General features: G+C 44.7%; 1 protein-coding gene across 4 annotated transcripts in view; it reads left to right on the top strand.

Moving 5' to 3' along the window:
- Window positions 1-239: 239 nt before the first annotated feature.
- The window catches only part of TMEM94 (transmembrane protein 94), a 50216-nt gene continuing 34521 nt past the window's right edge, over window positions 240-15934 (top strand). For 3 of the 4 annotated variants that reach the window (XM_040081881.2, XM_040081879.2, XM_040081878.2), the window contains exon 1: window positions 12596-12772. In XM_040081881.2, the coding sequence (XP_039937815.1) occupies window positions 12719-12772 (54 nt within the window). In that variant the 5' untranslated portion in view covers window positions 12596-12718. Of the gene's footprint in view, window positions 316-7945; window positions 8073-12595; window positions 12773-15934 lie in introns of those variants that run through there. The other variant, XM_040081880.2, reaches the window with a different exon arrangement.

Raw genomic sequence — 15934 nt, 5'->3', positions numbered from 1 at the left:
TTGCCCCGGCTCTCCGCTCCGCCCGCCGCCCCCTCAGCAGAGCCGCCCTTTCCCCTCAGCTTCCCCTCACGACCGGCCCCGACCTGCCGCCAGGGCGGGCTCCTGGCTTCGCGCGCCACCCCGGCTCAGCCAATCAGCGCGCGGTATGCGGGTAGCCGCGCGGGCTCGCACCAACCAGACAGCGGCTTCTTGCGGCGGCCCCGAAGCGCCCCTGCGGGCCCCCGGCGCCGAGGCGTCCCGCCTGCCAGTGACCGAGATGGCGGCACCGGCGGTGCGGCGGGCGAGCGGCCCCGCCGGCTGCGCCCGGCACGGCAGGTGAGTACGGGCCGGGCGGCGGGGCAGAGCCGGGCTGTGGTCCGCCGGGGAGCGCGGCCGGAGGTCCCCGCCTCGGCTGGGGGCTGCCTGCCACGAGGGGGGAGGCCCGAGGCAAAGCCCGTGGCGGTCCCGCAGCCCTGCGGCCCTATTGCCCGCAGCTCGCTGGAGCATTACCCAGCAGCTGAGGAGGGAGAGGAAATTACAAAAGGACACACAAAAGGCAGTCCAAACACGTGTTGGCGGCTCAGCGCACCGGCGGGGCTTCTCCCGCAGCTGCGGAACAGGCTCCGGCTCGCAGCGTCGCGGGGCATCCCCCGGAGCCAGGCCAGGGGGTGCGCATCAGCCGTGGGTGCGCTTGGGGTAGCTGCGGTTTCATACACCGCATAAAGGTTCACTGTCTGGTACCAAATTCTGGCCTTTAGGAGGTTTTCCAGACTGCTTCCAGCCGGGATAGCAGCCTTCACTCAGCCGGTTCTTTCATATATGCTTCTCTCCTGTGCTTGCTTCATCAAAGTGTTCTGATCAGTCAGAAGTTTGTGGCACACTTCGTTTTATCCCAGACGTCCACCTGTTCTATTTTCAAAAGCTGTGATCCATACAGTTCTTTCTATTTGTCCGTTTGGGACCTTTCCTCTGTCAGGATAACTGAGGCTGTTATTGACAAGGAAAAGCCTAACAAATCTCTTTTAAAAATGCCATTACATAAAGCATGAGAAGTTTGTCTTAGATGGTACTATCTACCCAGAAGATAGAGAGGAAGGAAAAACCTATAGACAGGAGTGGAGACTGTTTTAGTGACACATTTAATACTGAGTTTTCACAGGAAATCTTGTGCCACAGAAGAGTTTCCGTAAGTTAGGCTTACCAGCTTAAAAGTTACCAAGATAGTAGCAGAGACCATAAGCACCCTTCCATCTTCCTGAGGCAGCTACCAAGGCATAGATATTTTCATGTTTTCTCAGGAAAGGAAGCTACTAAGGACTGCTTCTTTAACATCCTATCATTTCCCCCAGCAATTGTAGAATAAACTTCCTAGTTGAACACAGCTTACACACAATGAGACACAATGGAATAGTAGCACATGAGCTCTATGAAAGACTTTAAGTTGCTTAGAAAGGCAGGTTTCTGTGTAAACAAACTGTTACTCAACAGCTGCTGTACTGCATTTATCTACAGGGCTTGCTCAGATATAGTAAAATTTGAATACCCTAGCAAGCAAACTAAATTTATTTTCCAGGAAGGCTGCGTAATATAGGCATACATAGAAAAAGCTACATGGTACTGGTTTTGTGTAAGATATGTTTTGTTCTTTAGAGAAGCGGTTTATATTTCCTAACTTTTGCTCAAGCTTCTTGAAAAAAAATTACATAATGTTATTCTTAACCGTGACCTTTTAAACAAACACCTTGCCAACATATTTTTTCTGATGAGAAGATTAAGATATTAGTGCTTCTAGCCTTGGTCACCAAGCAAATCGCTATTGGTGCTGCAGGCAGAAGCAAGAAAACAAACCTTTGTCCTCTAATCTTCGCATTACAGCTCTCTTTACATCTTGATCTGTCAGAACCCTACCGGAATTAGGTGCTGGAAGCCACAGCAATCACTCAGAACAACCTGCTCCAAGCAGAGACACAACCCTGAGAGGGTGTAGGTTGGGAGGGTTTCTCTCCACCTGTGGCTGGCCAGGAGCAGAGCCAGGGCCACCGGGGATTGGCCGTAAGGCAAGTCCTTGGATTGAGCTGGCCAAAGAGAAGGACCTGCTTGGGTGGCCTGGTCCTGCACTTACATCTGTGGGACCAGGGTTTGCTTTGGATTGGTTGGGTTCACATTTGTGATAATCTATGTGTTTGAACACTAAACAGTGCACTTTGGATCTCTGGAATGCTCTTGAGTGAAGATTGGGGGGAAATTCTTCAGCAGCTGCAGAGAGCTCCTGTTTTGCTTTCACAGTAGAGTGAGGCAACTCAATGCCCTATTTCTAGACATGGCTCATCCTACACGTGTTCATCATAAAACTTTCATGGAGCTTGTGAAAATAGCAAAATATGCAATCTGTCATTGCCTTTCCTAGGTAAGGGCTGTGCTCTGCTTGGAATGGGTGTTTGAGCTTAGTCTGAATGGCCTTCAGGTGCTGAGTCTGCTTTGGGGAACTCCCAGAGAGCACTTTCCTATTGACATAGTGTTTATCAAATATCTTCAAATAGCAAACACTGGTGTAAGAATGTTTTTTACCTAGATTTACTATAAACTCTGAATTCAACACCTTTATTTATAATCTAGAATTAGGAAGAAAAGCTGCACTTGTCTCTGAGTCAGTGTATATCAGCAAAATTGATTTGTTAAAAGGTCCTATAAAAGCATGAGCTTTTAAAATTTTGGGCCATTTTCTTTCTGTGGTTTTCTAACATTACAGTATTATTTCTTTTTAAATGGAAGTAGTTATACAATCCTGGTTACCGTAATAACCAATATCATGATGATGAGTGACAGCTGTCACTTTTGCAGTGAATTCTTCCATAGATTTTCTGTGAAAAATTCTGTTCAAGACACTATGCCACATCTTGTCTCTCTGCAGAAGGCCCTTCCACCTTTCAGAATTGTGCCTTTTGCATTTTTCACTCTGATCCAGACTCTCTACATGCTGTGTCTTTCTGTGGCAGGCATTACCTGAAGAAGAAAAAGTAAAGCAATCCTTTAATTCCCAAACACTCTTTTTTCTTTTTAACCAAATAAGGAAAATGAGCACAGCAAATACTTTTCAGATTACAATACCTTAACTTGAAACAGTATCAGCCCCTGTGGAAACAGTAAGGTAGACTAAACTAGCTTTATAATTTTTTGATCATATTTCTTTTGATAATTGCTTCTCAGCTCACCAAAATAAAATTAAAACAAAAATAAAGTGTTCTTTCGCTTGTGGAACATCTTGTTTTATCAATCTTAATCTCGTAAGTAAGACAAAGGTCTGACTCTTAAAAGTGTGCCAAAGCAATTCCCTACTCCCCTTCTCCCTCTTCGTTGCTCAGGTTTCATTTTGAGCAATGACTCTCTTTTGAAACAGTCCAACATGCAAGTCCTGAATGTGCTGGAGAAAGTAAGAAAGAGTCAGATATTTTTTATTGGAAAACTCTCAGCAAGTAAGGTTTAAACAAAAAGTAATTTCACCTCCAAGAAGCACAGTAGTCAATGGATGACAAACTCTTTAAGTTCATTTCAAGTTTAATCCTGTTTGTGATTCAGTGTAGAATAGACGTCTCTCTGAGTCCTGTCATTTAGGAAGGGAAGCAGAGACTGTGTGAAATCAGCTCTTGATTCTTCACAGCCAGGCTCGAACGAGATATTTGACCGCTACTGAGTTGATAATACTTAGCACATATACAACACTATTTCAGAAGATCTCAGTTTACAGATACTGATAAATTTACTTCACAGTCTCCCTCTGAAGCAGATATGCATATTCCTACCTACAGTCTGGGGTTATTGAGGCAGAAAATGTTTAGCTGGCCCAAATTCTGACAAGTCTCTTTTCACAGGTAGGTACTGAAGCCAAGAAGTCTGGCTGCCAGCTCCCTTGCTGTAATTATTCTGTGCTCTCAGTGGTCTCAAAGCAATTGACAGTACCACTTGATGCACCTTTGGAAGGCCATATATCAGCAAATGTGCCCATGTTGCAAATTATCAGGCAGACATCAGCTCCTCGTGAGTAGGAAGACCGTATGGTTCTGCTGATATCAAAACAATCAGCTCAAATCAAAGCCATTTTCTCCAAGGCAGCTGCTTTTTTGGTTATCTGTTCCCCCGTGTTTCTATTCTTGGTGACAGATCAGGCTTCTGTTCTTGAGGAATTCACTTCTGGCAGCAAGAAATGTTCACGCTCCCCATCATTTTTTGTAGACTAATACGTGTTGGGAGTTTTCAGTAAATAACATGAAAGCATCAGTGATTGAACACTTTAGGGAAAATAGTATCATTAGTTTGATTTATTTTTTCTCCCTAAAGACAGCAGCTTCTGAAACACATTTTTCTTTCCAACCTTCTATAGGTTCTATAATTACCTGATCTTCCTTTTTGCTAGTTGTTATATAAGTTTTGTAGGTAATGTATCATGCTGTATAGTTTTTTATTAAAATTCAACACTGCTATCTCTTAAGTGATGTGAAATCCTTGGATTTCAAAGGAAAATCTGAGCCATAGTATTTTTGCCTATATAAGTACACTGTTTGCATAAGGCATTGTTATTCAAGAGATGATCTGGTAAGGAGAAGGGTGAATGGACCCTTGCAAAGTTCTGCTGTCCAGAGGGGTGTTTCAAACACTTGTTGATACTCAGATTGAGCTGCACGACTTGCTCTGTGCTCAGGGCACATCCAAACTGAAACGAGTTGCGGGGGCAATGTGGATGTATTTTCCAATTTGAAAAGAATATCAGACACACAGCAGCCCAGGCACGGAACTCAGTCGTGTGAAATAGAGATAGGCTAGGGTGGGTTGCAGACGTCTCCCCACAGCTGTGGGATAACCATTTGCTGGGTTTGGCTTACAGGACGTCCAGACAGTTGGCTTGCTGCTAGCACTGGATTATTTCGTGAACCCTCTCCTGGATTTCACTCTTGCCCAATGATCTGGAGATAGTTTTCAGGCTGAATGCAACATGATGACACTTGAACACTACATCCAGCCATTTCCAAGTTTCACAAACTGCTCTAGGCTTGAAAATCATGACAAGAATGGGGTGTGCTGGGAAAGTGGAAGGGTAGACTGGCTGCACTGGGAGCATATGGTGTCTGATTGGAGCAGCCACAGCTTCAGGCATCTGTCTGTGGCTGAATATTTGACACCCTTCAACATGTCCCAGCAAAGCAGTCCCCACTTCATTTCTGTCCTGCAGAGTGTAGCATGTCAACATGACTAATTGCTTGGGCAGACAGAAGAGAGATAAGAACAGAGAGGACAAAAGGAAGCAGATATTTCAGTGTGGAATAGCAGTGCACAAAACTAGGATGGGTCCAGAGTGTGCAGAGTCCCTGCATCAGGGATGGAGTTAGGAATTGCAGGAGTCCCTGAAACAGAGTCTGGGACGGGAGCACACAAAGACCTTGCAGCATCAGGAGTGAGTGGGTGCACAGCTCCGCAGATTCGCAGGCTGCCTGCAGTAATTTATTAAATTGCTGCAGCCTTTGTGTGAAGCTATTTCCCGAGTGTTTGGAAGACCTCTGTAATGCAAGGTGTTTAGTTGGAATGATAAAATTCTTGCAGTTTTGATAGATTCTGCATTTAGAAGAAAGCATGCAAATCACATCTTCTCTGTTTCCAGTGCCAGTCCAGGTGCAGAAATTGAGCAAGGTTGGTTTCTTATCTTAGCCTGTCTTTGCTGTTGGCTTCAGTTACCCCAATTCTAAGATACCCTAACCTATCTGGGGTTAGATGTGTTTGCAATTTTTGGTTCTAAATTAAACCCCTTTTAAAAAATTAAACATTCTCCTTGTTCTATGTATCTAGTTTGGCACAGGAAACACTTGCCTTCTTGTTTTCTCTGTGTGAAATACCTACAGTCTACCACTGCTGGTGACTTAAATTAGGGATGTGAGAAAAACGGAACTGTTTCTGGGCTGGTCAGTGTGTTCAAATTTTGGAGAAGCCTTGAGCATGTACAATGATGAAGCAGTGCTTTGTGCACCACTGATTACTTTCACAAGCTCTTATGTCGTCCGTTATAGCGGCTTTTGAATTTCTCTAAACAGGGAATATTCACCCTTTCCAACCAACTCCCTTGGTGTGTTTCCTGCTTCCTTGCACTGAAGACTCTAAGGTGGTGTTCATAAGCATGCAGATGATATGCTGTGAACTTTAGGGAATGGCATGTTTTGCGTTCAGTATCACATTTCAGTTTGCTGCCAGAACCAGAATGTCCCTGAGGGCAGTGCAGAAATCCTGCCTCCTTCCCAGCTCTGCCCCCTGCCCTCCAGCCATGGCCACCCACCCCTGCTGGATGCTTTTGAAATCCAGATCCAGAGAGAAATTCAGGCTCTTAGTTTTGTTTGAACAAGTGAGAGTATGGTGTATAAGTCTTTCAGCAGATCAGCTAATCTTATCTTGGAGGGAACTAAAAAAAAGGATCATGGATTTATCTCAGTCCTTTTATTGTTAGTGACCATTTTCTCCTTAAAAATCATCTTGTCTTGCCTTCCCTTATACTGGAGTCACTCTCAAACTAAAAGCAAGATACTAAGGCTCTGCTGTGTGCAAACACATAAAAGTATTTTTTCCTCCTTCCCACTCCCAGCCTTTTGCTGGGAGCTCTTAGTCAGCTTCACTCCAGTAACTTTGTCTGAGCTTCTCTTTGCAGTTGCTAATTGGCCTGGCAGAGATATGAAGTGACTGAAAATAACTTTACTGCCTCATTGTGTGCACATTGTAAGGGTCGCAGAACAGAAAAGTAGGGCAGAGTCCAGACGGGTGGCTCATGCCAAGCAGCTTGGCAGCCAAAAAATGGCACTTGCAGGTGCTGGTTCTGGTTCTGCAGGCAGGTCTTTGATAATCAGCACTCTGAATATTGAATGCCTGCTCCTTCCCCCCCAGAATGCAGGTGCAGGATAGTCTGCAGGAGAGGAAATACTGAAATCTAACTGCAGAGTGGGACAGTGGCTTTCTGAGTAAGCTTTTGGATGCCTTTTGTTTTGCTTGAAATTATGCAGTGTTGTCAGAGCTGTGCTGACAGTGACTGCCACAAGGATGGGATCTCCAGGATCCTTCTTTGAAGAAGGCAGTGTTGTATAAACCAAGGTAGTAAATCCCAGCTGGCAAAGGCCGGTCCCATTGTATCTAGGGTTTGGGGTGTAACAGAAAGACTTTCCCAAAACAATCACAGCATAATCTTATGTATCGTGTTGTGTTTATATGTAAGAGAGTCCTCTGGAGCGATGTACACAGGTCCTTTGTTATGACCAGAAAAGACATTTTGTTGAAGGAGAACAAATTTGTGCCATGGGAAGTAGGGGATGGTGAGCTACAAGAAGAATGTGAGTTCCAGAGCTGCTTCCTGCCTCAATTCTGTTAGAGTCCCACTTTTGCTGGAAAGAGAAAAGGCCTAGATCCATGACCATCTGGAAATGTTTTTAGGAGTTCTGGCCTACTTACTGGTCATCAGATCCATGCTCAGCCCAGCAAGCACAGCCTTGTCAATGATTGGATGTGATGTTCAGCAAATGGAGGAATAATGGAAGTTATTGTTGGCTCCATTAGAGGTTAGCTGGACAAAGCTCCTGGTAGATAAGGGTAACAAGACAAATAGCTGTGGGTAACAGCTTGCTCCAACACCTGGTGGAATCCAGGCTTTGTCAGCCTTTTTCTTGAGACTTGCCCAAAAGCCTATCAGGACTACAATCATACTCTTACTCTGCACTGCAGGGAACTTAATTCATCTATGCATGCCAAACTTTGGGGAGAGTTAAGCTAACTTAACTTCTGAGTTACGGGGTGGGTTGATGCACTATTAGAAGGACTTACATCTCCTTGGTTCTTCTTCTTTTAAAGACCAATCCTGTAATTTGAATTTTGTGAATTTCATCACTTTCTTATTCTAAAGGAAGCAATGTGGGAGACTTGATTGCTTCCCCTTCTGTTTCTACAGATGGTGATGTGGTAAATGTAGCCAAGCTCTTCTCTACCTAGGAAACATTCTCCCCTGAGGAGCAGTCCCCTTTTGCTGGACATGCTTACAGAACTGCATTGCCATGGACCTTAAGGAGAAGTGTCAGGTAGGTTTGCTGATAACAGTCACACCTAACTTAAGTGTTGAGTCCTTTAAAATGTCTTTATTATTTTAGGTGGCATTATTATGTAGTGGTATAATCCATGGTTAGTATTGAAGTTGAGAGTTGTGTCACCTTCACATCCCTGTCAGCAGGGAAATCCTTTGCAGCGTGGGACTGAGGCACCACAGTGGAACAGCGCAGTGGGGTGTCCTCTGTCACACCTGCAGTGTCTCTCTTTTGAGCTCTAAGCTGGGGCTCCATTCTTATGGAGACAGTCAACTCGGCTTTACCTGAAAGGCTGAATTCACGGAAAGATTTTTTAAATAAACCAGGGCAATGAAATAATCTGAGTCCAGTTTTGCTGATGGTAACTTGGGGTCTCAGCTAGCTCTGGTGAGAGAACACTCTTTGCTTTTCTCTCTGGTGTCCCTTTCCCCACCACACAGTGAGCTTTTGTCTGCTGTCTCTGTTTTCTCCTTGCATCCCTTCCTTGCTGTTTTGTTTGCAGCAGCGAGAAATGGTTTTGTTCACTAGTGCAAAGTACCTGTTAGGGACCCACCTAGACTAAAAGATACTATAGCAGTGTAAGTGACTTTTAAAGGTTAACATCAGCTGTGTCACTTGCCTACTCCACTGCTTCCTTGCTGGGTTTCTGCTCTGAGCTGTGCTAGACCAGGAAGGCCTGGGGTCACTCCTGCCCAAACCTCTTGGTTCTGGATTGCTCAGAGGACGTGTTTGACCTATGTTGTTTTATATCAAATTGCTTTATTACCATTGAGTTAACATTCCAATGAGGACAATTATCTACTTGTTCTCTTATTAATGACATCATGGACTAATCTGGTATTGATCATTTTTGGAGATGATGCAATTACCACTGTGTGGAGGGGTGTGTTCTGTGTAGGATCTGAGAGCACCAAAGAGAGCAGGGTGTAGCGGGGACACTTTCACTGTGGGTCACTATCTTTGGCTCACCTTTCTCATTCACCTTTGACATTCTCCACCGTACAGTGCAAGCAGATCATATCAAGTTGCTGGACAGGCAGCAGCATGGACAGTATTGTAATAGACCTTTAAAAGGCCTATTAGGAAAGTGTCCTGACAAGGAGGTTACAGGAGGAATCATGGTGTTCTCAAGTCCTAACCTTCTCTCCTGAGTTCCTGAAATTTTTTCTCTCTCCTTTCTGAATGGGAATTAAAAACAAAGGCAAGAGATCACCACAATCTTTTAAATAAGAATTAAAAAACCTCGCAGATACATAAAGCTGCATTTTACAACTTATTTTGTTTGGATTCTGAGGAAAGACCATGATTTTATTCTTGTTAGCATCCCCAAGCTGGGGGCCTGGAACTAGATGATCTTTAATTCAATTTTGGTTTCAATTCAAACCATTCTGTAACTGTTATTTGGTGCTAAGGAGTTTGCTCTTTATTATTATTTTTTTTTAAATTAATTCTGCAGCTCCTCATTCCACCTCATTAAGGTGGAATGCATCTTCCTTCCCAAAGTGAAGAACTTGGACACATATACACTGATAAGGGAACAAATTAACCTGCTTTGTAACCTCAGCAGTAAATTTGATGTGCTAGGTTTATTTTAAAATGCTAAAAATAAAATGAACCCACGTGAAAACATCAGTCCCAAATCTAGTTGAAAGAAATCTCTTCAAAATATGTGTGTGATGGCGAGTTAGCACTCCTGGAGCAGGAGACATGCTGAGAGCACTGCTGCAGCACAGACATCTGTCACTCAGATGAGAGACTTGTCCTCTGGCTCCAGTTGGCTAGTAAGTTCCCTTGTCAGGAATGGCTGAAGATCAGAGTTTGTCAGGTGTAATGCGGGCTGCCTTCCAGTTTTTGCCAGAAGTCAGACACCACAGAGAGAGGCAGAGAGTATTTTAGGAGCGGAGCCAAAACCTTCTTAAATTAAATGTGCTGATATCTTGTTCTTTCCCCTCCTCCCCCTCCTCCGACTTTTTAATTTTCTGTGTATTTCTGAAGTAAATTTAATCCTTGTGAAAGGTACCAGACTCTCTGCCCCAAGACCACTCAGCACATACTGAGAGAGCGGCGCTGATTGCCACAGGGCAGTGTGAGGCTCCTGAGTTTGCGTTGCATTAGACGGAGGCTGGATTTGCAGCCACACAACTAACAAAAATTATTGACATCATCCATTCTACAGTTACCCATAACAACTGAGCTGTATTGTCCCTGTGTAATTGCTGCAGCCTGGATACAGTGCTGTGCCTCCTGGCCAGAGCCTGGAAATGTGTTCAGGGGGCCTGTGCTGTGCTCCACATTGCTCCAGCTCCTGCACTGCTGGTCCTTGTTCCAGGTTGCCTAACAGGAACTACAATCCTACCTTTGGACAGAAAAGTAGCTCAAGTCCTTTGCCACTTCTCATCCTGCCAGTGGCTGTGTCTCTGTTTTTATTCCCTACTGTTCTGTAAAAGCTCAGTTCTTCTGCCAAGGGCTTTTTCACAAACGGATCCTTTTTCCACAGGCATCTCTCATTTATGCTGCAGATTTTGTACAGGTCAGTCCCTTCCTTTGTACTCAGCCTTCTATTTCACGTCCCAGTTTTATCTTCAGATCCCAAGTTTTTGTCTTCTGCTTTTTCATTCTGTTATTTAATGCACAACATATCCAGATGCAATTTCTGATACCAGTTGATATCAGAAGGAAGCTACAAATTACTACCCTACACAAAACACTTTAGAGCAAGATCTCTCAGCAATGGGGTAAACAAGAAGAAGCAATTTGATCCAATTCCTTTTGTGTCCATGACCAAAGCTGGAGGTTTTGAGGTTGGGACCTCTAACTGCGTGAAGCCCAAGGATTGTTCCTGGTATTTCACAAGCAAGTTATTTTATTTACTTTCATTCAAGTCTCCCAAAGGTACAAAGCCATGGGAAACAGATCAGCAAGCACTGTAATAAAGAAGGGGTCTTACAAGTATGTTGTGTGAGGGTTTATCCACACTTACCAGTCTTGTTGTTGATATTGTCTTTTTTCTCTCCTTTTTTCTCTGTGTTGAAAGGAGTAGATGAGTAGTTCTTTAGCAAGCGGGAAAGAAAAATCGTGCCATTAGGACATTTTCTTGTTTTCTGCAGTTTAAAATTGTTGTCTAGGAAACAAAATGCCCGGCAGAAGGATAAAGGATGTTTTGCCTCTTTCTCCCTTCTGTTTTCTCCTGAAGTTACATTAAATAAATACAGAGTGTCTGCTTCCCTTCAGCTTTGGCTCTGGGAGCTTTGTGAGATTACACACCGATATGTACCTTGATGCCAACAGACAGGTGGTAACCAGACCCTGTGTTGGGTTTATTGTGAATATTGAGGCCACTTAATCTCTGCCCTTCTGGCTTAAAACACAGAATATGGGCTGTGCCTAATGAGGCATTTGAACCTCAGGAAGGGAGGGAAAAGGAAGTGAAGAGCTTGTCCAGGCAGGGTAGGTGAGTCCTGACACCTGTACATGGTCTTCAGAGCTGCACAATAGGCTGAGACTGGAAGCCTTGGTAGTGCCTGTCCTGTTTGGTACCAGGCAGCTGTAATCCTTGGCAAGCTGTTGAGGTGCTTGGCAGAGCCAGTTCTTTGCCCCTTTCTGTGTGGAATGAAAGCAGTTGTTTTAGTGATTGCTCTGCAGAACTCAGAAGCCCCAGACAGAATTAGGACAGCACTGAAGTAGGAGCTAAATAAAAACTCACTTAAAAAGGTGCATCCCTCCAACAGTGAGAAGGAAATATTCCTGGAAAAGATGAGAATGAGAGGAAAGGCTCATTCCTTCTTCACCTTTTTATTCCCTTGTTGTTGTTCTACCCAGCTCTTCCCTGTCTACACTTATCCTTTGCTTCCTGTGTGCCATGCCCAGGTAAATGTGAAACCCCAGGAATGGCTATGGTGAATTTATGTGCACCTTTTAGTTCACATTTTGCACCTCAGAATAAATATGGGATGCCAAGAGGGGCTTTTGCTGCATTCTTTATCAACAAGAGAAGAGGGAGGGAATACTTCAGACAGGACCTGTAACCATCCCAACTTGTTTAAATAGAAAATACTTATATTTTTGAATTGAGCTTGAATCCAAAGCTGTGGAGTCATCTGTGGGGCAGTTAATATTCCAGGGTCTCTTGGTCTAAATGTAGTCTTTTTCCATGCCTGCTGTGGTGTTCCTTCCCATGTAGTATATTTTATAGCACTTTGTCCTACCTGATTTGCCATCTGCTTTTGCACAGACCCCTGTCTGTCAGCATCATTCCTTCCTGTGCATGCGTATGCAGTTCTGCAGGCAGTGAGCCCAGGGATCCTCACTGTATCGGCTCCATATGATGAATGAACCATTCTCACAGACATCTGGTGCTATCCTGGGCAAACTTTCTTCCCTCTCTGCTTTTTTCTCCCTCTCTTTCCATCCCTCATCCTCCCTCATCCCCCACCCCCATCCGCCGCCTCCTTGCTGGATCTGCAGCGTGACTGGAAACAGGCTGAATTAATCAGCAGACTGGTGCTTCACTCTGCTGCTTCTGTCTCATTCTCTGCGGCGCTGGGCTCTGCACAGTCTTGCTCCCTCTCCCTCTTTGCTCTCTCATTTTTGGAAAGCAGCAGCAGTGCAAGTTGCTGGGGAAGTGGTGCAGGAATTTAGCCCAGATGCTCTTCAAACAGGCCGATCTCTGGATGCCCCACCAAGGCAAATGTCACAAAGTAAGTTCCTCTCCCTTACCATTTAATTTCAAAATGGCTTTCCCTGTCTCCCTCCCCAGTCTGCATCCTTCCTGATGTGATGGGGCATGAAGAGCTTTGAGGTTTTGGGGGAAGGAGGTTATGGCAGGACATGAAACAGAGAGTGATGATTTTATCTAGGGAATAGCTTGCTTTTGGTGGTGACAGGGAAAAGAAACTGTTTTAAACAGCAGTTTTAACCCCAGAACAAATAGGAAGATCCACACAGGATTTTATCTGCTGACTCCTGCTTTGCTGCCCCTCTGCCTCTGGGCTTAAATTTGTCTTTTGCTTCTATAGGCTTTGATCTGTGACTGTTGAACCTCTTTATCCCTGTGGGTTCTGTCCGGCAGTGCACCTGCCAGGCTCAATCATCGTTTTAGTCCCCAAAGTCTTCAGCTGAAGAAGCAGGGTTGGGAAGGAAACTATCAAGGGGATGAAAGATGTACTGAAGTTCTGTGGATTTCTGAGCATTGCTGGCCTCTGGGAGGGGATTAGGATTCCCTGGAGGGAGCTCTGCACTGGCATAAAGCACTGCTGCGTGTTGAAACCAGGATAAATACAGACCCCTAACCGCTTTCTGAACTTGGAGGAGTAATGCAACTGGCTAAATTACAATAATTAAAGCTTAGTAATTGTGTAGTGCTTCAAAGCGCTGCATAAACCCTGTCTCATCCTGCCAGCAGCCTGGTGGGACAGGTAACTATGGTTGGGGATTTGCTGCTCCATGTAGGACTGAAGGGACAGGCTTAGGAATGTACAATTCCAAACTGGGCTGTTTCCTGGGGAGCAGCCCCCTCTTTCTCTGTTGCTGGGCTGCTGCTGGGGAGAAGCAAAGTGTTGGGCTTTGCATGACCTGTGTAGAAAGGTTGATTGTGCCTGTTGGCATCTTTACTCCGTGCTCTATGGAGAGCATAAAATGTGGATGTTGTTGCATGGATTAAAATGGACCCTGTGCACAGCAAAGTGCAGCAGTGATTCAGGCTGGCGAGCGCTGCTTTGGCCACATCTCAGAGCTCTGTGCTTCTGCAGCTCTGTCTTTTTGCAGGGGGAATCTGCAGGCCCTGTTAGTGAGCCTCAAAGCATCCACACTGGAGCCCCTGCAGGCACCAGTTACCCAACTAGGGGGTTCTTTTGTCCAGGGGCAGCGGGAGGTCTGAGCTGCCTTTCATCCTGGGCTGCATAGTGTGGGGAGGAGACAGTTGCTGCCTATTGCTCTGTCCATCAACTTGGGCACTGCTGTGCTGAAGACTCTGCTTGTTTCACTTGATTGGAGACCACCAACAGCTAAGCTGAGGCTGCCAAGCTCACGTCAGGTGCATTCAAACCAAGTTTAATAGCTGTGTTCCTCGTGCCTTCTGGTGCTTTTCTCAGCATGCCCACGTTTAAAGGCAGTGGTTCCCACAGAGCCATGGTCTGCTTGGTGGAGCTGCCTGAGTTGTGCAGGTATCAACATATATTTCTTTTTCCTGAGCTTTCTAGTAGCATTCAGGTGGGCTAGTGAATATTACAATCTTCACAATTACAACAGTTGGTGGGGAATTGTTAGCCCTATCATAGAATGAGAAACAAAGGCACAGAGGAGTATCCGATTTTCCCTCTGTCATGCAGAAACCAGTAGCAGAAGGAATTAGAGAATCCAGCTGTCCTGACAGTTCAGAGTTTTAATCAAAAGTTCATCCCATGGAGTAGGAATGTGTTGGGGGATGATTGATGTAGCCTGGGTCACTAGAGAAACATTCTTGCCTGGACTCAGGGATCTGATCTCTTAGGAAAAGGAGCCAGGAGAGCACCAAGAAAGACAGAAAGCAAGACTGGGACCAAGGATGGGGTAATAAAGGGAAGTTTCTGCCCGGACTGACTGATGGATTGGCCCTGCTGATTCCATCTGTGTCACTCTGTAGCAGGGATGAGCCATTTCAGGCAAGTCTGAGCACTAAATCAGCAGCTGCAGGTTTATAGGAGCTGTAGCATTCTGATGGGTGATTTGCTTTAGAACAAGAATAAATCCCTCTCTAGCACTAGGCTGCTGTATGATATGCTACTCCAAGAAATTGTGTGCTGTCATGTATTTGATGTCTGTTATCCTCTCTGATCAGACCCAAACCCCCCACTTTGTGCCATATTGTAACTTATCCTAAACAAGAATCTGACTTACAGTAATAAATGCGAATATATTTGGTGGAGTTACTCCTTATTATGTGTTTTTGAACCTGTGAATAATGCTTACATTTCAGGAGGTGTAATCCCTGCCTGCAAAGCGTCATTGTTAAATTAAAAACTGCCTTCTTTTTCTGCTAAGGAATGCAAAATAGCTCTCAGGAAAATCAAGAACATTCTGCTGCCCAGTTTCCCACCTCCAGCTGTTCAGATTTGAAAAGCAATTGAGTAGAGGTGTTCTAAAAGGAGCCTAGTGAGTGTAGCCTGGAAAGAGGGAAACTGTCTGACAACTGCCTTGCTGAATCAGAGGCGTGGATCTGCGGCCTATGAGAATTGAAACTTGTAGCAAATATTTTGTATTCTGTTCAATTATTTGTTTAAACAGTCTTTGTAAAGGCAGTTGCACTCAAGTGTACAGCAGTCTTGGTGAGAATCCCTTATTCTGCAAGAGACTGAATCCACAGAGGATGGAGGATGATTCAAGCCACTTTGCTCTGGAAAGCAAGGAATATATTTGTGTTCCTGTATTCTTAAAAAAAAAATATTTGGCACATATTATATCAACATTTACTGGTACAACAAATAAATATGCTACTATGGATGTGTAATGGCTGTGAGAAAATATAAGAGGACTTTAATATACTAATATTTTGTGTCCGTTTCTCTGTACGCATTCTGGGCTCTACTTTGTTCCTCTGGAAGGAAGCTGCAAGACCTCTGTCTTTCATCAGGTAGCAGAGAGTGTGAGATAGCTGATAAACTTTTAAGGTGATTTTTAGCAGTTCTATTTGTAAAAGAACAAGATGGGAATTTTAGAAAGGGAGCTTAGTGGTGAATTTGTGTGAGGGTGTAGGTGGGCTGCAGGAAGCAGACATGGGTAGGTGGTGTTGCTCGGGAACAACTTCACATTGTGGGAGGAAAGATCAGAAAATAACCACACTTTTCCTACCTATCAGCCTGAAAGTGCTCCTGCAACCCCTGAGG

The sequence above is a fragment of the Hirundo rustica genome, chromosome 18, assembly GCF_015227805.2.
Source record: "Hirundo rustica isolate bHirRus1 chromosome 18, bHirRus1.pri.v3, whole genome shotgun sequence".
Classification (NCBI taxonomy): domain Eukaryota; kingdom Metazoa; phylum Chordata; class Aves; order Passeriformes; family Hirundinidae; genus Hirundo; species Hirundo rustica.
Note: the sequence above shows the minus strand (reverse complement) of the source record. Positions and strands in the feature narration are given on the sequence as shown.